The sequence below is a fragment of the Aphelocoma coerulescens genome, chromosome 26, assembly GCF_041296385.1.
Source record: "Aphelocoma coerulescens isolate FSJ_1873_10779 chromosome 26, UR_Acoe_1.0, whole genome shotgun sequence".
Classification (NCBI taxonomy): domain Eukaryota; kingdom Metazoa; phylum Chordata; class Aves; order Passeriformes; family Corvidae; genus Aphelocoma; species Aphelocoma coerulescens.
The window spans coordinates 1,191,967-1,212,914 of record NC_091039.1 but is presented as its reverse complement, the minus strand read 5'-3'; the positions used below and the strand labels follow the sequence as shown (position 1 = coordinate 1,212,914).

Genomic DNA, 20,948 nt, shown 5'->3' with positions numbered 1-20,948 from the left:
AAGCGGCTGATTTGGTAGGAATGACCCATGCCAACACAATTTTGGGATGGAGAAGTCTCGGGAGCAGAAGGAGCAGGGCGGAATTCATGTTCCCCCATCTTACAGCTGGCGGGAAGGGGTTGGAGGTGTTGCCCCCCCCTTTCCCCATTACAGAGTCACCGAGACGACACCAGGGTGTGGGCACAAGACGTGGTTTAATGCCAACCCCGGGGGTGAATCCTGAAGTGTGCGTGCAGGGAGACAGCGGTGCACGGCCCTCGGGGGACCCCCCTGGGGACCCCGCCGCGGGTGCTCGGGGCTGCTGGCACCCAGAGCCGGGGGGGTAGGCACCCACAAAGGGCCCAGTGTGCGGCACAAGGGACGCCCTGTTCTGCTGGCACCAGATCACCCCAGGATGGCCGAGAAGAGCCCGATCCAGCCCCGGCTGGGGCACCCCTCCAGCGGCAGGGAGGGTCCCGGGGGTCCCCAGCCCGGCCCCGCTGGCCGGCGGTGGGTGCGGGGGTCCCGGCGGGGGCTTATGCTCCGGGGTAGCTGGGCTGTGCCGGGGCGTAGGGCGGTGGTGCTGCGGGGGGAGCAGAGGGGGTGTCACCGGGCCCCCCCGGGAATAGGGAGGGACCCCGTTCCCCCCGCGGTGCTCACCTGTGGGGTTGTAGACAGGGGGGCCGGAGGGGTACATGGGGTACATGGCCATGGGGGCGAAGCCAGGCTGGGGAGGCATAGGGCCGGCTTTGGGGTCCATGGGGAAGGGAGCTGGAGGAGCTGCGGGGGGGTAGCTGGACAAGGGGATTTCCGGGCCTGCAGGAGAGATTGGGGAGGTCTGCAGCACCCCGGCACTGGGACAGGGACAGTGCCTAAGGGTGGCTGTGGTCCTCGGGGTGGTGGGGCCAGGGTAGTATCAGCAGCCCCCACTCCAGTGCCCAATTTCCCCCCCGCATCCCTTCAGGTCCCACCACCCCACAACTTCTCCACCCTGTACCTCAGGACCTCTCCTGTTCTCCCCATCCGTGTACCCCACACCGCCTCCTACACCTCCATCCCTGAAGTCCACCCCCTCACCCTCCCGCTCCCCCCCTGCATTCCAACAGCCCCCCTTCTCCTTGCCTCCCCCCCCACCCCCTCCCCCGCACTTACAGGACTCTTCTGCTCCCCCTCATCCCTTCAGCTTCCACCCTGCACCACAACCCCACCACACCTCTCCAGCCCCCCGCCGACCCCTTCACCCCATACCTACAGGATCCTGCACACCCCCATCCCTTCTGCCCCCCACCAGACTCCTGTTCCCCCTGAATTCCTCTAGGCCCCCTCAATCCTCCTCCACCCCCTTTACCTACAGGACCCTCCTGCACCCCCTTCTCCTGCACCCCTGTCCCTGCCCCCAGCCCCGCACCTTGCAGGGGGGTGGGGGGGTGCCGCCGGCGCTGGTACAAGTAGCAGCAGGAGCACATGAAGCAGCAGACGATGGTGGTGACGATGGCGATGAAAAGCACCACGGCTGAGGCGATGCCCGCGATGGTCTTGGGGCTGTGGGACCCCCGGGCGTGGGGAGCAGGGCCTGGGGGGCATCCGGGGCACACACCCCCGGCCAGCACCCACTGATACTGCCCAGCACCCAGTGGCACTGTCCAGTACCACTGCCCAGCATCCAGTGTGACGCTGCCCAGTGCCCAGTACCAATGCCCAGTAACACTGTCCAGAACTGCTACCAGCACCCAGTAGCAGTGACCACTGCCCAGCACCCAGTAGCAGTGCCCACCCAGTAGCAGTGCCCAGTACCCAGTGCCCTGTACGAGTGCCCACTGCCCAGTGACCAGCATCCAGTAGCAGTAACCAGTGCCCAACACCAGCACCGCTGCCCAGCACTCAGTGCAAATTCTCAGTACCAGCGTCCAGCACCCAGTGCCAACCCCCAGTACCAGTGACCAGGCCACGGCATCCATCCCCCTCAATGTGCAGTGCCCAGTATCAGTGCACAGCATCCCATGCACAGCAACCAGTGCCCAGTACCAGTGTCCAGCACCCAGAACCCAATACCAGCCCCCAGTACCAGTACCCAGTGCACAGCACCCAGTAGCAGTGCTCAGCACTCACTGCAAAGCACCAATGCCCAGTACCAGTGCCCAACAACCCGGTACCAGTATCCAAAACCCAGCCCCACTGCCCAGTGCCCAGTACCCAGTGTCAGTGTCCAGCACCCAGAGCCAACAGCCCCAGTAGCCCAGTACCACTCCCCAGTGCCCAGAACCAGTGCACAGCACCCACATTCAGCATCCAATAACAGCCCCCAGTGCCCAACACCCGGTGCCCCTGCCAAGTACCAGTGCAGAGCACCCAGCATCCAGCACCCGGTGCCACTGCTCAGTACCAGTGTCCAGCACCCAGTACCACTGGCCAGCATCCAGAACCAGTGCCTGGCACCCAATACCAGTGCAGAGCCCCCAGAATCCAGCACCCAATGCCCAATACCCAGTACAAGGCCCCAGACAACACTGCCCAGCACCCAGTACCAGTGCCCAGCACCCAGCAGCTCTGCCCAATGCACAGCACACAATGACCAGCACCCAGTACTAATGCCCAGCACTCAGTCCCAGCACCCAGCCTGCCCAGGGGAGCCCCCAGCCCCATCAGCCCTGGCTGTGGCACCTGAAGGCAAGGCAGTGGCGCTGCTGGCGCTCGGTGAGCAGGCGCAGAGGGTCTCGGCAGCAGTACCGCTGGTGGCACGTGCCACAGCAGAAGGTGAAGAACTCGCAGTCGAAGCCAGGGTGCCATGACCCGTTTCTGTCCACGTACCACAGGCAGTCCTCGCCCCCGGCCACTGTGGACAGCCACCCATCACCAGGGCCTTGGGGAACCTGACCATCACCACCCTCAGGGGCATCGGCAGCACCCCATGCCCTCCATCCCCCACATGAGCACAGCCTGTACCCCACTGTGTCCTATTCCCTCATACCCTGGTCCATCCTGCCCCATGGACCCCCAGACTGTGCCCCTATGTACCCCCAAACCCTTGCTCTGCCCCATTCTGCCCCATATCCCTTAAAACCCTGCTCCACCCTGCACCTATGGACCCCCACACCCTACTCCATCCAACCCTACACCCTTGCAGACCCCCCTGCAGCTTGTGCTGGAGCCCTCCAGGATGTGCCCCCCACACCCTTGCAGACCCAGCTCCCCGACCCCTCCAGATGCCCCCAGATCCACCCAGCTTCCCCCCTTCCGCGTGCTCCAGTGGCACTTCCCGCTCTATTTCTGGCCGGTGCCACCTGTCTTCCCAGAAATAGCCGCGGGCCGAGGCCCGGGGGCGGCCGGAGGCGCGGGGGCATCGTGCCGGGAGCCACGGAGATGGGCTTTGCAGGGGCCTCACACGGCATTCACACACCCCAAAATGGGACCACGGCAGCTCAGGGGCAAGTGGGGAAACTGAGGCACGGGGTTCGTGCGTGGGAAGCCCCCAGATTCCCCGGGGCTGGACATCCCGGCTCGGTCAGCCACCGTCTCCGTGCCTGCTGTTCCCAGGGCCCGGCGGCTACCGGGGACACCCCGAAACCAGCAAATGGGAGGTGGGTTTGGGGGGGGGGGTGTGGACAGAGTGCCCAGGGGGACACTTTGGTGCACCAACCCCCGGTCAAAGGGGCCCTGTGTGGCACGACTCACAGTCACGGCTGGTGGCACCGAGTCCCACCCAGCGGGATCCCCGTGCCACGGACGGTGGCACCGTGTCCAGGCGCAGGGTGGCACCGGATCCCCCGGCCCTCCCCGGTCCCCGTATGTCTCTTACCCATCGAGGCGGCCACGGCCACCAGCAGGGTCCCGGCCAGGGGCCAGCCGCTCCCGGGGCCGCCGGGCCCCATCCCGGGGCCGGGCCCGGTGTCCTCGCTCAGCGCTGCCCGGGACAGGAGCGGCGGCTGCGCGGCGGCGCCGGGACCGGAGCCGCTCCCGGGGCCGGTCCTGGTGCCGCCCGGTGCCGGTGCCGCGGTGCCGCTCCCTCTGCCGGCGTCTCCCGGTGCCGGAGCGGGGCCGGCGCAGGCCCGCAGTGACGCCGCAGCCCGGCGGAGCTCGGTTGCTGCCCGGTGTCCCCCCCCCCCCCTTCCGCCCCCCCCGACGCCGCCTCCCGCCGCAGCCACCGGCCCCCGCCCGCCCGCACCGGGAGGAGCGGCACCGCCGGCCCCGGGCACTGGCAGGGCCGGGCGGGGATGCGGGGACTGGAGTGGCCTCTCTGGCACTGCCCCCTGGCACCCCGTATTTCCCCTCTTCCTGCACCCCATCCTTTCGCTCGTCTTTGCACTGCTCCCCCGCACCCCGTCCCCTACATCAAATCCCTTCCCTACCCACTGCTCCCCAGCATTTCCTCTCTCAGCACCCCTTCTCCCACCTCATCCTGCCCCTGAACTCCTTATTTCCCTCCCCTGTACTCCATCCCTTCCCTGTACCCCATCCCTTCCCTGCACCCCATCACTTTGGGTGCTGTGAACCATTCTCCAACCGAATCCTTTCCCTGAACACCTTATTTCCCCCCTCCCCCCGCACCCCATCCCTTCACCCATCCTTGCACCCCTCCCCTGCACCCTTCCTTTCCACCCTCCTGCACCCCAGCCCTGCACCACTCACCTCCATTCCATCCTTCCCTTCTACTCCTTGCCCCTTTCCCAGCCCGGGTCACTGGGTGCCAGGGGTGCACAGCTGGATCTGGGGCACCCTTTTGGCACTGGGGTCACCCCATTACTGCCCCGAGCAAACCCAAATCTGCGGAGTCTCATCCTGGCAATGCCAACTGGACCCAGGGATGGGGGACCTCAGAGGGGACACGGAGGTGACACATCCTGAGGGTGATGTATCCCAAAAAACACCTTTATTGGAGACCAAAACCTCAAATTCAGGATCGTGGGTGACACCAAGGTCACCACAAGCATCGGGGTCACAGTGTCCCTATCAGCATCGCAGTGCCAGTGAGGGAACACAGGGTGGGGGCCAGCCCCTGCCACCCTGCCGTGGGGAGGCGTGAGACATCCCCGCCGTGCCTGGGCCAGCCAGGAGGTGCCCCCTGCCCCAGGGTGGGGGTGTGGGCACTCACACTTGTGTGACGATCTCACCGTTCTCGGGCACGTAGACCTGCACAGGCACGCCGGCTGCTGAGCGTCGCAGCACCTGCACTGGGGGGCCCTGGGGGGACAAAGACCCTGTGGGTGTTGGCCCCTACCCTGTTTGGATGCACCACCAGGGGCACATCCCAGTACCGGCATTGAGCTGGGGCAGTTGAGGGGACATGGCCGCAGGTCCCCACTTGCCCAGCATTTGTCCCAGCAACACCCCCAGGAGCAGAGAGGAAGCTGGCCCCTTCAGTGTCTGCAGGGACCCTTCCCTGCTCAAGGCCACCCCAGTGCTGCCCCAGGGACCCACATGAATCCTGCTTGTGGCAAACTGGGTGTGACAGGAGGGACTCACATGGGTCCTGCCCTAGGGACCCCCTTGAAGTCCTGATCCTTCCCATGGGACTCTTGTGAGACCCCAATCTTGCTCTAGTAACTCCCTTAAGGTCCTGGTCTTTCCCATGGGACCCCAGTTCTGCCACAGGAACCCCCACAGGGTCCTGGTCTTGCCCTTGGGACCTTCAACAGAAAGTAGGGACCTACACGGAACCCCAGCCCTGCTCCAGAGAGCCCCTTAAGGTCCTGACAGACTCACATGGGACCCCAGTCCTGCCCCAGGGGTCCTGGTTCTGCCCCTGGGACCCACATGGGACTCCAAACCTGCCCATGGGACCCTTAGCAAGTCCTCATCCTGCCCTGAAGGACCTTAAAGGACCTTATTTCTGTTTCTAAGACCCTCACAAGACCCTGGTCCTGGCCACTGGCCCTCCTCAGGAACCCAGTCCTGCCCCAGAGACTCCTCTGGGACCTGAATTCTTCCCCCGCGATTCCCTCAGGACCCTAATCTTCCCATGAGGACCCACTCAGGATCCTGGTCCTGCTCCAGGGAACATCAGGGACCCTCCAGACTCAACCTATGGGACCTTGGACCTGCTCAGAGGACCCTTAGAGGGTCCCGATCCTGCCCCAAAGGATCTTAAAGGACCTTGATCGTCTCCTCGGGATCCTCCTGAGACCATGGTCCTGCCCCAGGGTCCCTTCTGGGATCCCAGTCCTGCCCCAACAACCCTCACAGGACCCCATGGACCCCCTCAGGACTTCACTCCTGCTCCAGAAATCCTCATGGAACCCAGAGCCACATGTCCCTACACTACTCACTCAGGGCGACAACTCACGTCACCTGCAGGACAGCACCCAGGGGGTCTCCCTTCTCCCACATGACCACTCCCACCCAAACCCCAGCCAGACACCGTGTCCTACCTGAACCAGTGACAGGACTCCACGAGCAATGGGCCCGTCCCTAGTGGTCCCACCATGGGGTCTCCGGAAAGCCCCTTGCCGGTCAAGGGAGTGGGGCCGGGCACCCCTCAGCTGGGCACGTTGGTGCCACGACTTGAGCTCCTCAGTGACGGCAGCCTTGGAGAGCCCTCGGGCCCCAGCGGGCGCGTAGTCCTTGAGCGAGGGCGTGCGCACAATGCGGCTACGGGAGGGCACCAGGCGCTGGTACCGCAGCGGGGCCAGATCCTGCTCGTACAGGAAAGTCGGGGGGCCAGCGGGCGGCAGGAACTGGAGGGCACCTCGCGGGTGGTAACCAGGCTCCGTAAGGGGCAGCGGAACTGCAAAGGACACGTCAGGGCTGCTGCTGCCCGGGGAGGTGGCGTGGGAGATGCTGGAGAGGTCGGAGATGCTGTCATCGGAGCCAGAGCGGCACGCGGGGCCGGGGCTCAGGAGGCAGGAGGTGGGCACGGTGACCGTGTAGTAGGTGGGGCGCCGGCGGGGTGCGACGCTGCGGCCCCGCGGCTCGGCTGGCTGCCAGCACGGGTCCACCCTGCAGGCAAGACACTGTGGCTGTGGGAGGACCCTTCCCCTTGCCCCAAAGCCAGGGCGAGCCCTGGGAAAGGTGCACCCATGGGTGTGGGGTGCAGCCACCTAGTGGGGAGACATCCAGCCTCCTCCCATGGGATTAGCTCCAGCTTCCCAGTGGGGCAGTCTCCAGCCTCCTCCCAAGGGATTAGTTCATCCTCCCCATGGGGCTGACCTCCATCATCTCCATAGGGTTACTTCTATCCTCTCCATGGAATTATCTCCAACCTCCTCCCAATGGATTTCTGTCCATCCTCCCCACAGGGTTTTCTCCCACATCCCCCCACAGGATTATCTTCATCCTGGCTCTGGGATTATCTCCATCCTCCCCGATAATATTGTCTCCATTCTCCCCATGACTCAGCTCCACCATCTCCATGGGGTTAGTTCCATCCCCTCCCTATGGGATTATATCTGTCCTCCCCATAAGATTTTCTCCATCCTCCCCATACAGTTAGGTCCACCCTTCCCTTGGTGTTCTCTCCATTATCTTCTCCATGGGATTATCTCCATCCTCCTCCCCATGGCTTTAGCACCATCATCTCCACGAGGTTCTCTTCATCCTCTTCCACAGGATTACTTCCATCCTCCTTCCCACAGGGTTAGCTCCAGGGTTACTCCCATCCTCTTTCCCACAGGGTTAGCTCCATCTACTCCCAGTGGGACTATCTCCATCCTTCCTATGGGATTATTTCCAACATCCTCCCCATGAGGTGAGCTCCATCATCTTCACAGGGTTATTTCCATCCTCCTTCCCATGGATTGAGCTCCATCCTCCGCATGGGATTATCTCCATCCTCCCTTGCAGGAACCCTTGTCTATCCTCCCCCTGCTCAGGACATACCTCAGGGACTGGGTCTGTGCCCGTCGTCCTGATGGCTCTGGGGTGCTGGGAGCACTGGAACCCGCCTGCCGGCACAGCACCAGGGTCCGGATGGGGATGAACCGGTAGGGAGGGTCCCCTGTCCTGGATGCTGGGGAGCCTGTGGGGTCAGGGCTGCCGGGGGCCAAGGAGCTGGTGGGGGCAGCCATCAGGGACCCAAGATAGCACTGGGAGCTCTGGGTTTCCCCATCCTCAGGGTCCACACTGGGATTTTTGGCCCTCTCATAGGGTCTGTCCAGGCTGGTCTCCTGCCAGGGAGTGGGGGGGGCCGTCAGAAGCCCCGACTCCTCCTCCTCCTCGGCAGGGTCCTTTGGAGATGGGGACCTCCGTGGGGTGGCAGGTCCTGGTGGCCGTGTGTCCTCTGTAGGAGAGATGGAGGGTTGGGATGGAGGGGACACAAAGAGAGGGTTGGGATGGAGGAAACAGCTGGATGGTTGGCATGGAAGGGACATGTGGGGGGTTGGGATGGAAGGGACACACAGGAGAATGGCACAGAGGGGACATGGGGGGGGTTGGAAGGGACACACAGGAATGGCATGGAGGGAACACATGGCAGTGGAGTGGGATGGAGGGGACCTGTGTGGGTTGGGATGGAGAGGACACAGGGAGAGTTGGGATAGAGGGGACACAGGAAGGGTTGGAATGGAGGGAACATACAAGGGGTACCCTGGTGTCCCCCCTGCCCCCAACAGCCCCCTCACCCTCCTCCAGCAGGCCGGCGTCAGACATGGAGCTCTCGTCGGAGGCACTGAGCTCTGTGGGGCAGGGCCCTGTGAGAACAGAGCCGGGGCCGCCTCCGGGTGCCAAAGCGCTCCCACGGCCCCGCCACCACCCAGCGCATCCCCGCGGGCCTCCGCTCCCCTCTCCCACGCTGCCTGTCCCAACACGCTCCAGGATGGCGGCGGTACCGGCCAGGCCGGCTCTACCAAGCCGCGTGCAGTTCCCAGCCTGCCTGGGATGGGCAGGCTGGGGGTACCAGCAGGGAAGGAGCCGCCACCGCTGCTGTGGCCCTGGTCCTTGGAGGGGACGGGGACGGAGAGAATGGGGACAGCCTTGGATGGCCGCCACTGGGGTGGGGACACGGCAGCTGGGCCACATCCTGCCCCGCTTTGGGTGCAGGTGCTGAGGTTGGGTGATCAGGGAGAGTTATGGGGTGCAAGCGGCAAGGGTGCAGTACTGGGGTACATTCAGGGGAGTGCAATGAATGGAGGTGAAGTACTGGGGTGGACTCACTGGGTACCGCTGGGGATGGTTTATCGGGGTGCATGCACTAGGGACGGAGTTCTGGGGTGCATGAAGGGGGTACATACGCAAGGGCTGGTGTGTTGGGGTGCATGCACTGGGGACAAAGTTTTGGGGTGCACTTATGAGGGTACAACCACCAGAGATGAAGTATTGGGGTACCTTCAACAGGGTGCATTGACAGTGGGAGCGTACTGAGGTGCACATACCAGGGACAGCCTTCCAGAGGGCATCCAAGGGGTGCATTCAGCAGGGACAGGGAATTGGGGTGCATTCACCAGGGATGGTATGTTGGGGGCATTTGGGGGGGCGCATTCATTGGGGGTGTAGAACTGGATTGTATTCACAGGGGATGGAAGGTTGGGGTGCATCCAGGGAGGTGCATTCACCAGGGATGGGGAACTGGGGTGCAGGCATTGTGGATGGCATATTGGGGCGCATCCAGAGGGGTGCATGCACTTGGGATGAAGGACTGGGCTGCATCCAGTGGGGTGCACAGGGAATGTGGAATTCAGGTGCATTCCCCACGGACACCCAACCAAGCAGCACCCCATTCTGCCTCCCTGCCCTCCAGCATCCCCCCACCAGCTGGGGGGCTCGGGGGCTCACCCTCGGCAGTGCCTGTGTCCCGCTGTCCTGCCAGGAGCCGCCGCTGGATCAGGACCTGCTCCAGGTCCCGCAGCTTCTGCTCCTCCCGGAGCGCCGCCGTCTGCCGCCTCTTCCGCACCCGCCGGTCAATGTTCTCCTCGTGGCAGAGCCGGCGGGAGGCCTCGGCAATCTGCAGCTGCAGTGCCCGCTCCCGTTCCAGAGGGTCCTGGGGGCAGGGGACATGCTCAGAATCACACCTCGACACCCCAAGCCACCCATTGTGCTTAACACTCCAACACCACACACAGCACTTGGGATCCCAACCCCTCCCAGCATCTCATCTGGAATCCCAACACCCAGCACCGCTCTTGGATCCCAACACCACCCGTCATGCCCAAACCCCACCACTACCCACAACAGTTGGAACCCACCTCCTCCCATAATTCTGGCACCCTGATACCACCCATCACACCTGGTACCCCCCCCCCATCACCTTGGCACCCCAACTCCACACATTATGTTTAGGACCCCATGACAACCCATTAACTCAATACCCCAACACCACCCATCATGCTTGGAACCCCACTTTGTCCCATCCCCAACACCAGACATCGCATTCAGAACCCAAACACCTCCCTTCACTGGGACATCTCAGCACCCCAACACCATCCATCATGCTTGGAAGCACCCCCCTGCCCCTCCCACTTACAGCACTTGGCACCCAACCACCACCCATGGGATGGGGATGGTGACATTTCCAGGTATCCCTCAGGCACCCAGGGGAGGGGAGGGGAGGGGATGGGGTCTCCACCACCTTTTCACCCCAGGGACCCCCTCACCACCCCACGCAGAACGACAATCTCATCCAGCTTGAAGGCAGCCCCGATCCTGCGCCGGACTTTGGGGGGCTTCTCGCCGGCTTTCAGGGGGTACTCGCGGGGCAGGGTCCCTGTCAGCTCCTGAGGACGGCACAGGGACACTGAGCAGAGCCATGGCAGCATGTGAGGGCGGGCAAGGGGTCCTCGTGCCCTGCTCACCGCCTCACGCAGGCACAGCCGCCGCAGCTCCTGGACGCAGCCGTCGAGCCGCGCCTCCAGCGCCTGCTGCTGCCGCCGCCCCGCCTGCACCCGCTCCTTCGGCGGGGACACCGGGCTGTCGGGGCCTGGAACGGACACACGGATGTCTGGAGGGATGGGAGCACCTACGTACCATCCCCCGCCACCCCACAGCCTCCCTGCCTTAGTTTCCCTCCACCGCAAGGAGAGGAAAAAGCAGCCATGACCCTCCTAGCAGCACCCATGGGTGCTCCGGCTGCCCCAAAGCAGCTGTGCCTCCCTTCCCCCCCGGCAGCACCCGTGGGTGTTCTGACTCCCCTGGGACACCGGTTTCCCCCATCCAGCAGCACCCACTGGTGTTCCAACCCCCCCAGGGCATCCAGAACCGCCCCCACCCCCCCAGCAGCACCCATGGGTCCTCCAATCCGCCAGGGTATGCATGAATTGCCCCAGCAGCACCATGGGCGCTCCAGCCCCCCCCGGGACACGCGTGACGTCCCTGCTGGGGAAGGGGGGGGGGCACAGGAGGAAGGTTTCAGTCTGACTCAGCCATCCCAGGCCAAACCCGTCTGAGTCAAATCCTGTCCAGAGCACCCCCCACCACACTGGGGGTGCCTCCCCAAACCCAGGGGAAGCCCCCATTCCTCTATCCCTTCATTTCCCCAAAGCTTTCCCCAAGCAGCTCTTGTGTGTCCCCAGAGTGTCCCCATGCACCGAAGTCCTCGGTTCTCTGCCTGGGAAGGAGGGGCACGTCTATCAGAGCACCCATGGGCGACAGGGGCACCCCAAACCTCCCTCACTCCCAACCCCCCTTCTCACCCGAGTGCAGCATGATCCCGCTGTCCGTGTCACTTGCCTCCCCCATGCCGCGCCGGGACCCTGCGGGCAACAGGGGGGACACAGCTCGTCCCCACGGCCTTAGCCGGGCTGCACCCATGGGTGCCCCCCACCCCGCACCCCCAAAACGCCTCATGTCACGCCGGGTGTGCCGCGATGGCGCCGGCGGGGAGGCGAGGCTGTGTTTGCTTTGCCTTCTTGTAGGTCCTACCATAAATAAAGGGTGCGGACAGCGCGGGGCGGGGGGAGGGTGACACTCTTGAAGGGCTCAAAGGTGGTCGGGGTGCGGCGGGGGGGCCCCTCGCTCCCGCCCCAGCTGGTTTCACTGCGCACCTCTGCCAGTTTTCCTTTCTTTTCCGTCTGGGCTGGCGGCAGATCCTGGGGTGGGAGCGACCGCCGGCCTGGGAAAAGGGGGTCCCCAGCACCCCAAGACTCCCAAACTCTTGGGGAGGGAGTGAAAGGGGGGCAGTGGGGCGGGGGGGGGGAGGGGGTTCACACCCCTTTTCCAGGGCCGTCACCTCGCTGTGCCTCAGTTTCCCCAACCCGCTCCACGTCGCACTGGACGGCCAGAGGCAGAGCAAACATCCCGGGGGTCCCGACGGGGTGGGAGAATCCCTTACCTGGGCCCGCCGCCGCTGCCGGCTCTGCTGCGCCGGGGCACGGACGGGTCTGGGCTTGAGCGGAGGGAGGAGCGGGGGGAGCAACACCTGCCCCAGTCCCCGCCCCGCTCCGCTGCACCGCACGGCACGGAATGGAATGACACGGCACGGCACGGCACGGCACGGCACTGTGCGGCATGGAATGGCACTGCATGGCACTGTATGGTATGGGGTAGGTGGCACGGGAACGCACAGTGTGGCGTGGCTCATGGTGGCACGGCATGACATGGCATGGTGTGAGATGTTTTACCATGGTTTGGTTCATGTTGATATGGCATGGCATGGTCTGGTGTGGTTCAGCCTGGTACAGTGTGGCATGGCATGGCATGGCATGGCATGGCATGGCATGGCATGGCATGGCATGGCATGGCATAGAACTGTGTGGTGTGGGATGGAACTGTGGCCTGGCATGGAATGTCATGGCACGGTATAGATGTGTCACAGCATGGCCTGGCACAGTGCAGCATGGGGTGGTGCAATTTGGTGTGGTGTGGCACTGCAGCCTGGCACAGCCTCACGTGGTGCTTATTGGAGGCTCCATCCTTAGTGCCATGTAGGCATGGGCCAAGCACAGGGACCACTGTCCCCATCCTTGCCCTGGCCATGCACAGCAGGACAGTGCCAGGATGGTGCCAAGGCTCTCCCAGGCCGTGACAGGATAATGCCGCAGCCACTGTGGCCCCTCTGAGCTGGATTGGGGTGAGTTGGGCACATCCTGCATTGCTGTACCTGGCAGGGTGGGGAAGAGGCTCATCCTCGTGGGATGGGCTGGACAGGATGGGGTGAAAAAGCAGGGAACAGGCAGGGTGCAGGCAGGGGGATGCAGGGAGCAGTGTGGAGGGGGCTGCAGGCTCCCCAGAACAATGGCCTGTTCCCCTCCTTGGTGCCCAGGGCGGTGCTGTCAGCCTGGGGCTGCTGATGTGAGATCAGTGCCTCCTCTTCCCTCCCAGTGGGCTCCAGCTGCAGGTGGAGGGGGCAGGGGTGAAACACATTTAACTGTGGAAATGGAAAGAAACACCAGAAGACAGAGGAGAAAAGAGAGGGAGATTGAATGAGTGAGGAAGGCTCTGTGCCACCAGGGGATGGCTGAAGGCCTTGGATGGACACCAGCTGCAGCTGGGCTGGTGGCACCACCAGCAAAATGAGCCACCCTTCATCCCCACCATGCACCATCAGCCCATGGCAATGCCGCCCCATCCCTGTCTCTGTCCCATTTCAATCAAGAAAAACAAATAAAAGACTTTATTTGATGTTTTCTGGTTCATGGAGCCAGGGCAGGTGCAGGTCAGGGGGAGAGTGTTGCCTGCATCCCCCACATCTCCCGTGGCACTGCCCTGGCTTTATCCGCTCCTTCCAGCCCTGGCACCCTGGTTGTCACTGGCACGGGGACACCAAGGCTCCAGTACTCATCCCTGACCACAAGCTCACCCAGAATGGCAGCGCCGGGTGCCGTTCCCAGTGCCAGGATGTGCTGGGGACAGGGGCAGCCCAGTGTGTGCCAGGGGGCTCAGGGAGCTCTGCTGGGCTGGCTTCTGCTCACGTCTGCCGGGCACCCGCCTCCTCCAGCTTCATCTTCCGCAGGCTGTCCCTCACCAGCAGGAACTCGGGGCGAGGGTCCGGCTCTGGCCCAGCCACCTCCCGCTCGTGCTGCAGGAGGGGCAGCCATGGGGCCTGGTTGGGATCCCCCCAGCCCTCCCCATGACCCGGCTGTCTCCTGAGCCAGGTATTTCCTCAGCTGTCACCATGAGCGGGTCACTGTTGGCCATCCCTTGACCTGTGTCCACTCCGTCCAACTTCCCTCAGCCACCCACCAAGTTGCCTGGATATTACTCAGCCCAACTGCCCCAACAGCCTGATCAGCACCTGGCTGTGCCCAGGGAAGGACATGGATAGGTAGCTGGATGGGCATGGGGAGGATGGATGGATGGATGGATGGATGGATGGATGGATGGATGGATGGATGGATGGATGGAGGGAGGGATGGATGGATGGATGGATGGATACATGGATACATGGATGCATGGAGGTTGGATGGGAGGATGGATTCATGGGTACATGGATGGATGGTGGATGGATACACAGGTGGATGAATGGATGTATGATGGTGAGGCGAAGGCAGGAGGGTTGGCCTGGATGCAGGGACGGAGGCTGGGACAGAAGGACAAGGACAAAGAGACATCACAGACCTCCTCAAGTCTCTGGTGGCGCTTCCTGAGCTGCTGCTCCAGGTCGGACGGGGGCCCCCGCAGCTCCTCCCGCAGCTGCCTCAGCCGGAGGCTCTCCAGCACCCGCGGGAGCTCGGCCCTGTGCCGGGGCAGGATCCCCCTGTGGGGATGACAGACTTCAACCGGCCACCCCACCCAGCCACCCAGCTGGAGGCAGGCCCGTCCCTATGCCCACCTGCTGTGGCTGAAGAGCAGCTCCCGGTGCAGGTCCCGGTGGCTCCGGGACTCCCGTATCGGGTTTGGCACCTTCTTAGGATGAATGAGGCCCCTGTGGCCATCAGGGGCCAGGTCCAGGGAGAGAACATCGCTCCTGTCACCTTCTGGAGGGGTAGGGGGATCAGTGGGGAATGGGAGCACCAGGGGGTGGGTCGCCAGACACATGAAGTCACCAGTGGGAAAGGGTCACCGGGGAGGGGGTCATGGGGGGATGGGGTCACCACAAGGGGTGGGACAACCTGGGATAAGGTCACCGGCGGGTGGGGAGGAGCCACATGCTAGCACAGGGTGAGATCCTGGACACCAGCCCTGTGTCCCCCAGCCCCTGGAGTCTTGTGGTGACATAGCCTGGAGTCCTCACATGCTGCCCCCAGCACCCCAAGGGTCCCTGTGTACAAGTGTCCCTGTCCCAGGCCACCCTGTGGTCCTCATATCCTCCCATCACCCCTTAGGGTCCTCCTTATCCCTGGTGTACCCACCACCCATCAGGCACCCATCACCTCTCAGGTTCCTGTCATCCCTTGGGGTCCTCATTGTCCCTGGGGTCCCCATCACCCCTGGGGTGTTAATCATCCCTCAGGGTCCTCATTACTTCTTGGGATCCCTGTCACCCCCAGCTTCCCTATTGTCCCTGGGGTCTCCCTCACTCCAAGATCCACCCTAGTGTCCCAGTGTCCCTGTGTCCCCTTCACCCTTGGGGTTCCCAACACTCCAGGTGTCCCCATTGTCCTGGGTGTCCCCATAACCTTCAAGTCCTCACTGTCCCTGGGGTCCCCATCACCCCTGGGGTGTTAATCATCCCTCAGGGTCTTCATTAGTCCTTGGGGTCTCTATCGCCTTCAGTGTCCCCATTGTCCCTGGAAGTCTGTTCCCCATTGCTCCTGAGGACCCCAGGTTCCCATCACCCTTTGGATTCCCACCACTCCCTGGTCCCCATAACATCCAGGTTCCCATTGCCCCTGTGTCTCCATCACCCCTGGCATCCCCATTGTCCTTGGGGTATCCATTACCCCCCATCCCCATTCCCCTGGGTCCCACAGCCCCATGCCCTAGTCCCAGCACCCACCCAGCACCGCGCTGCTCCTCGAGGCTTTGTCATCATCCTGAGAAAGGCAAAGACAAAGTTGTCACTAGTGGGGACCAAATCAACCCCTGATGTCCCTCCCGCTGGGAGCTGCAGCTGGCCTTGGTGGGAGCAGGAGAATGGAAATTCTCCATGTTAGATCTGAACAGAACACGTAAGACCCTAAAGAGGGTGAGGGGTCCCCAGGCTAAACACCAGAGGACAGGCAGACGTTGGCCCTGGGGATGCGTCTTGGCGTGGCCCCTGTTGTCCCCTGCCACCCCCAGCACGGGTGTCCTTGTCCCCCTGGCATCCTACTCACCCTCTCGCTCTGTGAAAGCCTCCATGTCCTCAGTGCCAGCTCTCCTTGTTCCTGCACCCTGGGGGCTGGGGGTGCAGGAGCACAGCCGGGGCCGGCCCCACAGAACCAGCGGATCATCGCTGTGCCCTTCCAGTGCCAGTGACGGTGCCAGTGACGGTGGAGTGACGGTGGCCTTTCTCCTATCAGCAAGAGGCACTAAGCCCTGGGATTAGCCCTGACTGGGTTGAGGAGATGGTGACAGATGTCTGGTGCTGGGCTGCTGGCACTGTGCCCACGGCTGCTCCTGGGGGCACTGGGGTCACCAGTCCCACTCTGGACACTGGAGTCTGCTGGGGGCACTGGAAGCACTGAGGGGAACTGGGACCACTATGGGTGCACTGGATGTGCTGGGGGCACCAGACTCAGTGGTGGCACTGGGAACACTGATGCTGGGTACCTTGGGAACACTGGGAGTACTGGGACCACTGGGTCTGTAGGGGTACTGGGACCACTGGGGGCACCGGAGTCTGCCGGGGGCACTGGGAGCACCAGACCCTCTGGGGGAGCACTAGGTTGACTGAGGGCACTGGGAACACTTAGGGACATTAAGAGCACTGGGTTTGCTGGGAGCACTGGGACTGCTGGGAGCACTGGGACTGCTGGGGGCACTGGGGCACTGGGGGCCCTGGGAACAGTGGGAGCACTGGGGACTACTGGGAGCACCAGGACCACTGTGGGAACATTCGGGCCACTGGAGGCACTGGGAACCCTGTGGGTACTGGGGTCACTGGGAAGACTGGGACAACTTGGGGCGCTGAGGTCTGCTGGGGGCACTGGGACTGCTGGGGGCACTGGAAACACAGGGACCACAGGGGCCACTGGTGGGCACTGAGAACCCTGGGGGCACTGGGGATTGCTGTGAGCACTGGCAGCACTGGAAACGCTGGTGCTGGGTGCACTGGGACTGCTGGATTGTGTGGGTTACTGTGGGAGCTGAGGGTTACTGGAGAAACTGAGTTGGGGACTGGGTGCACTGGGAATGACGGGGGGTGCAGGGAGGTACTGGGTGCACTGGGGGTCAACTGGGAGGCTTATGGGGGATACTGGGATGGTGATTGGGTGACACATGATGTTACTGGGAGACTGGGGTTACTGGAAGGACTGGGATACTGGAGGCACTGGGGTATATTGGGAGACCTGGGATTACTGGGGGGCCTGGAAGTTACTGGAAGAGCTGGGATGGGGACTGGTGCTTGGAGAGGGGGCCTTAGGTTTAGACTGGGAATTACAGGGGAACCTGGGGGTCAGATTGCACTGGGGGGTTACTGGGAGGACTGGAACTCACTGAGGGCTGGAATGGAGACCAGTTGCACTTGGGTGGTACTGGGATACTGGGAGGACGGAGGGTTACTGGGAGGACTGGGGCTTACTGTGGGCTGGGATGAGCACTGGATGCTGGGGGTTATGGGGAGATTGAGTTACCGGGGAATCCGGGTTTCACTGGGGTCTGGTTGCATTGGGGGGTTACTGGAAGGACTGGGGATTACTTGTGGGTTACTGGGAGGACTGGAATGGGGTCTGGGTGCACGGTGGGGTTACTGGGAATACCGAGGCGTCTCTGGGGCACTGAAATGGGGACTGGTCACACACGGCTGAGCGCACCAGCAGCTCCAGGGCGGACGGGGCGCCAGCAGCGCTGGGCGGGCACTGGGCCATACTGGGCCATACTGGGCCATACGGGGCCATACTGGGCCATACGGGGCCATACTGGGCCATACTGGGCCATACTGGGGCGGCACACGCACCTCCTTCAATAGGCGCTCGATTGAGGCCGCCTGCTCCTCAGGGTCCGCGTCGGGCGGGTCGGCGCTCGGCTGGCCGTGCCTGTCGGCCGCTTCCGCTGTCGCGTTGGCGCCGCGGGGGCCCGGGGGGGTCCGGGGCCGCCATGACCAACGGTGGGAGCGGGGCCCGGGGCAGCCGAGGGGGCCCTGGGGAGAGCCGGGGGCCGGCGGAGCCCATGCTGGGAACGGGGGAGCGAGGGGCTGTGGGGCGACGGGAGGGCCGGGGGGCCGCCATGACTGGTGGTGGGAACTGGGGAACGGAGGGGCCCGGGGAGTCCGGGCGGATCCGAGTGGGTCCGGGGCCTCAAAGACTAACGGGGGGGGGGGGAGGGGGAATGGGGCTTTGGGGGTTCCGAAGGCGGGGGGGCTGACGGGGCGCCGTGGGGAGAGCGCTGAGGTGCCGGGGGGGCCGGGGGGGACTGGATGGGCTGAGGTGGGGGAGGACTGGGAGGAGCTTTTGGGAGGCGATTGGAGACCGTGTCCCTTTGGGGGCGGGGTACGGGGCGGCCTGAGGGTCTTCGGGAGGGATACTGGGAAGTCTGCATCCCCCCCATAGGGGCAGAGCTGGGAGGTTGTTCCCATGGAGTGTGGGCGGGGGGGGCTGAGCAGGGACCCGGAGTGCCCCCTGACCCCCCCCCGACCTCCCTCCCCGCAGTTTACTCCCTGGACGGGCTCCTGGTGTTCGGGCTGCTACTGGTTTGCACTTGTGCCTACCTGCGGAAGGTGCCCCGACTGCGCACCTGGCTCCTGTCCGAGCGCAGGGGGGTCTGGGGAGTCTGCCACAAGGGTGAGGGACACTGGGGACACTGGGGTTTGGTGCAGGGGTGCTGGGAAGACTGGGATGGGGGCACTTGGAACACTGTGAGCACTGAGAACGCTGGGGCACAGGGTGGGGGCACTGGGAACTCTGGGATCTGGGATGAAGACATTGGGAATACTGGGGTTGCGATGGGATCCTGGGGTCTGGGATGGGGTACTGGGAACACTGGGGTACAGGATGGGGATGCTGCGATCACTGAGTTCGGGTCTGGGACAGGAGCATTGGGTCCAGGATGGGAACACTGGCTTCTGAGATGGGGATACAGGGCTCTGGGATGGGGACACAGGGATTGGGAATAGGAACAGGGGGTCTGGGATGGGCTCACAGGAAATCTGGGATGGGAACATGGAGTCTGGGATGGGCTCACGGGGATTCAGGATGGATCTGGGATGGGGACACGCGGTCTCACCCCACTCCGTCCTACCTGCAGCTGCTGTGATTGGGACCCGCCTGCACGTGGCTGTGTCTGTGTCCTGTCTTCTCATGGCCTTCTACGTCCTTGTGGGGAAGTGACCACGTGGAGGCCTGCTGGTGACCTGAGAGAGAGACCCTGGGACTGACAAGAGATCCTGTGACTGATTCCAGAGACCCCAGTATGGACCAGAGACCCCAGTACTGACCCCAGTGTCCCAGTACCAACCAGAGACCCCATTGCTGACCCTGGAGACCCTGATACCGACCCTGGAGACCCCAGTACTGACCCTGAACCACCCCAGGTCCTGCCCCTGGCAGCAGCCTGTATCCTGCGTGTGGCAGCCTGGGGACCATCATGGCCCATCACCCTCCTTGAACCCACCGAGGGCAACTGTGGGGGCCACCAGGGCACCTTTAGACTGTTGGAAAAGGATTTCCTGTTAATTCTGTGGAGAAGTGGGTGAAGGGATCCCTGTGGCTGGGGGACCCAGCTCTGCCCCGTGAGCCCCTTCTCTTGATGCCGAGCAGGGTCCTGGTGGTGGGACCATGGCAGACTGTGGGGCCCACACAGGGCCCCCTGCATCAGTGGGATCTTCCCACGCCCCTGCAGCATGAGGGCCCTCAGGGGGGTCTCCCTCTGCAGGGGGGGGGTGTGACCCCCCCCGGGTTGTAAATACTGGACCACCACATGCAAATAAAGTGGGGGTTCCTCTGTGGCAGCACTGGCTTGGGGGTCCTGTGGGGCGGGGCAGGCCTTCTGTGGGGTTTTGGAGGGGTCCTGTGGGGCTGGCGCCCTGCCAGGGAGGTACTGTGGGGATGTTTCCTGCGGGATGGGGGTTCCTGTGGGAAAGGGGGGTTCTGTGAGGCTGCTGCCCTGTCCGAGGATGCTGTGGTGTGGGGTGGGGGTCCCGTTGGGTGTGTGTGTGTGAGGAGGTCCTTGGAGGCTGGCTCCTGTGGGTTGGAGGGCTCCCATGGTTATGGGGGTCCTGGGGTGGGGAGGATTTGTGCAAATCAAGCGCGGACTCCCCTGTGGGTGCCCTGGCGGGGCCGTGGGGTGCGGAATTGCTGAGTGGAGCCTCCTGGCCCGGCGGTGCTGTTCCCGGTGGGGGTGCCCGGTGGGGGTGCCCGGCAGTGCCGCCCGGTGGGGGTGCCCGGCGGTGCCGTTCCCGGTGCGGGTGCCCGGTGCGGGTGCCCGGTGCGGGTGCCCGGTGGGGGTGCCCGGTGGGGGTGCCCGGCGGTGCCGTTCCCGGTGCGGGTGCCCGGTGCGGGTGCCCGGTGCGGGTGCCCGGCGGTGCCCGTGGGGCGCGGGGAGGGTGCAGGGCGCTCCTCCGGCCGGCGGGGGCGCCACAGCGCCGCCTCGCCTTCCCGTCGTGCTCCGCGGCCGCGCTGTACAAAGGGCAGGACCGGAAGTGGTGGCGGTGGCGCGGGTGGGCGCGTGCGCGTGTCGGGTGCGCGTGTCGGGTGTGCGCGCGTGTGTGTCGGGTGCGCGTCTGTGTGCGCGCGTGTGCGTGTGTTTGCGTGTGCGTGTCTGTGTGTGTGTGTGCGTGTGCGTGGGGTGTCCGTGTGCGTGGCTGAGGCGCCCGCTCCCCTCCCCCTACACGTTGATCTTATTCGATCGGCCGGGCCCCGCCGGGCCGAGGTGAGAAGAAGACGCCGCGAAGCCCCCGGGCGCTGTGCGGCAGGGCCGGGCGGGATGAGTCGATCAGATAGGCGAGGCCGCGGCCGCTGAGCGCCCTGCGATTCTGACCCGCGCCCTCGTCCGCAGCCCCGGCGCCGGCACAGTCCCGGCACAGTCCCGGCCCGGGCCGTGCGGGGAGGCGGCAGCAGGCTCCGTGCGGGCTTTGCCGGGGCTGCTGC

At 64.1% G+C, this 20,948-nt stretch overlaps 4 protein-coding genes and 1 non-coding gene across 8 annotated transcripts; 2 read left to right on the top strand and 3 right to left on the bottom strand.

The window, feature by feature from the left end:
- Window positions 1-175: 175 nt before the first annotated feature.
- SHISA4 (shisa family member 4) lies at window positions 176-4,054 on the bottom strand. Of its 2 annotated transcripts, XM_068995832.1 has the most exons (5): window positions 3,776-4,054; window positions 2,641-2,812; window positions 1,388-1,521; window positions 640-795; window positions 176-562 (listed from the first exon to the last, which is right to left on the bottom strand). In XM_068995832.1, exons 1-5 carry the CDS (start codon window positions 3,846-3,848, stop codon window positions 516-518), a joined length of 582 nt encoding a protein of 193 aa, XP_068851933.1. In that variant the 5' UTR covers window positions 3,849-4,054; the 3' UTR covers window positions 176-515. The 2 variants fall into 2 exon arrangements, with proteins under 2 accessions (XP_068851933.1, XP_068851932.1); XM_068995831.1 differs by lacking the exons at window positions 2,641-2,812; window positions 3,776-4,054 and having other exon boundaries at window positions 1,388-2,632.
- Window positions 4,055-4,839: 785 nt separating this feature from the next.
- INAVA (innate immunity activator) lies at window positions 4,840-12,226 on the bottom strand. 3 transcript variants are annotated; one of them, XM_068995978.1, is made up of 9 exons: window positions 12,173-12,226; window positions 11,535-11,594; window positions 10,698-10,822; window positions 10,500-10,619; window positions 9,682-9,886; window positions 8,532-8,585; window positions 7,792-8,191; window positions 6,345-6,912; window positions 4,840-5,157 (listed from the first exon to the last, which is right to left on the bottom strand). In XM_068995978.1, the coding sequence occupies exons 2-9, from the start codon at window positions 11,578-11,580 to the stop codon at window positions 5,065-5,067; spliced, it is 1,611 nt and encodes a 536-aa protein (XP_068852079.1). In that variant the 5' UTR covers window positions 11,581-11,594; window positions 12,173-12,226; the 3' UTR covers window positions 4,840-5,064. The 3 variants fall into 3 exon arrangements, with proteins under 3 accessions (XP_068852079.1, XP_068852076.1, XP_068852077.1); XM_068995975.1 differs by having other exon boundaries at window positions 10,503-10,619; window positions 12,173-12,220; XM_068995976.1 differs by lacking the exon at window positions 8,532-8,585 and having other exon boundaries at window positions 12,173-12,220.
- A 1,521-nt stretch (window positions 12,227-13,747) lies between these two features.
- Window positions 13,748-16,154, bottom strand: LOC138098807 (protein FAM107B-like). The gene is made up of 5 exons (XM_068995642.1): window positions 16,038-16,154; window positions 15,719-15,755; window positions 14,612-14,756; window positions 14,398-14,536; window positions 13,748-13,858 (listed from the first exon to the last, which is right to left on the bottom strand). Exons 1-5 carry the CDS (start codon window positions 16,152-16,154, stop codon window positions 13,748-13,750), a joined length of 549 nt encoding a protein of 182 aa, XP_068851743.1.
- Window positions 16,155-17,865: 1,711 nt separating this feature from the next.
- TMEM167B (transmembrane protein 167B) lies at window positions 17,866-19,810 on the top strand. The gene is made up of 3 exons (XM_068995695.1): window positions 17,866-17,971; window positions 18,513-18,644; window positions 19,108-19,810. The coding sequence occupies exons 1-3, from the start codon at window positions 17,962-17,964 to the stop codon at window positions 19,188-19,190; spliced, it is 225 nt and encodes a 74-aa protein (XP_068851796.1). The 5' UTR covers window positions 17,866-17,961; the 3' UTR covers window positions 19,191-19,810.
- Window positions 19,811-20,544: 734 nt separating this feature from the next.
- LOC138099064 (small Cajal body-specific RNA 2) lies at window positions 20,545-20,842 on the top strand. Its single transcript, XR_011146680.1, has one exon. It is a non-coding gene; the product is annotated as a small Cajal body-specific RNA 2 (non-coding RNA).
- Window positions 20,843-20,948: the final 106 nt, after the last annotated feature.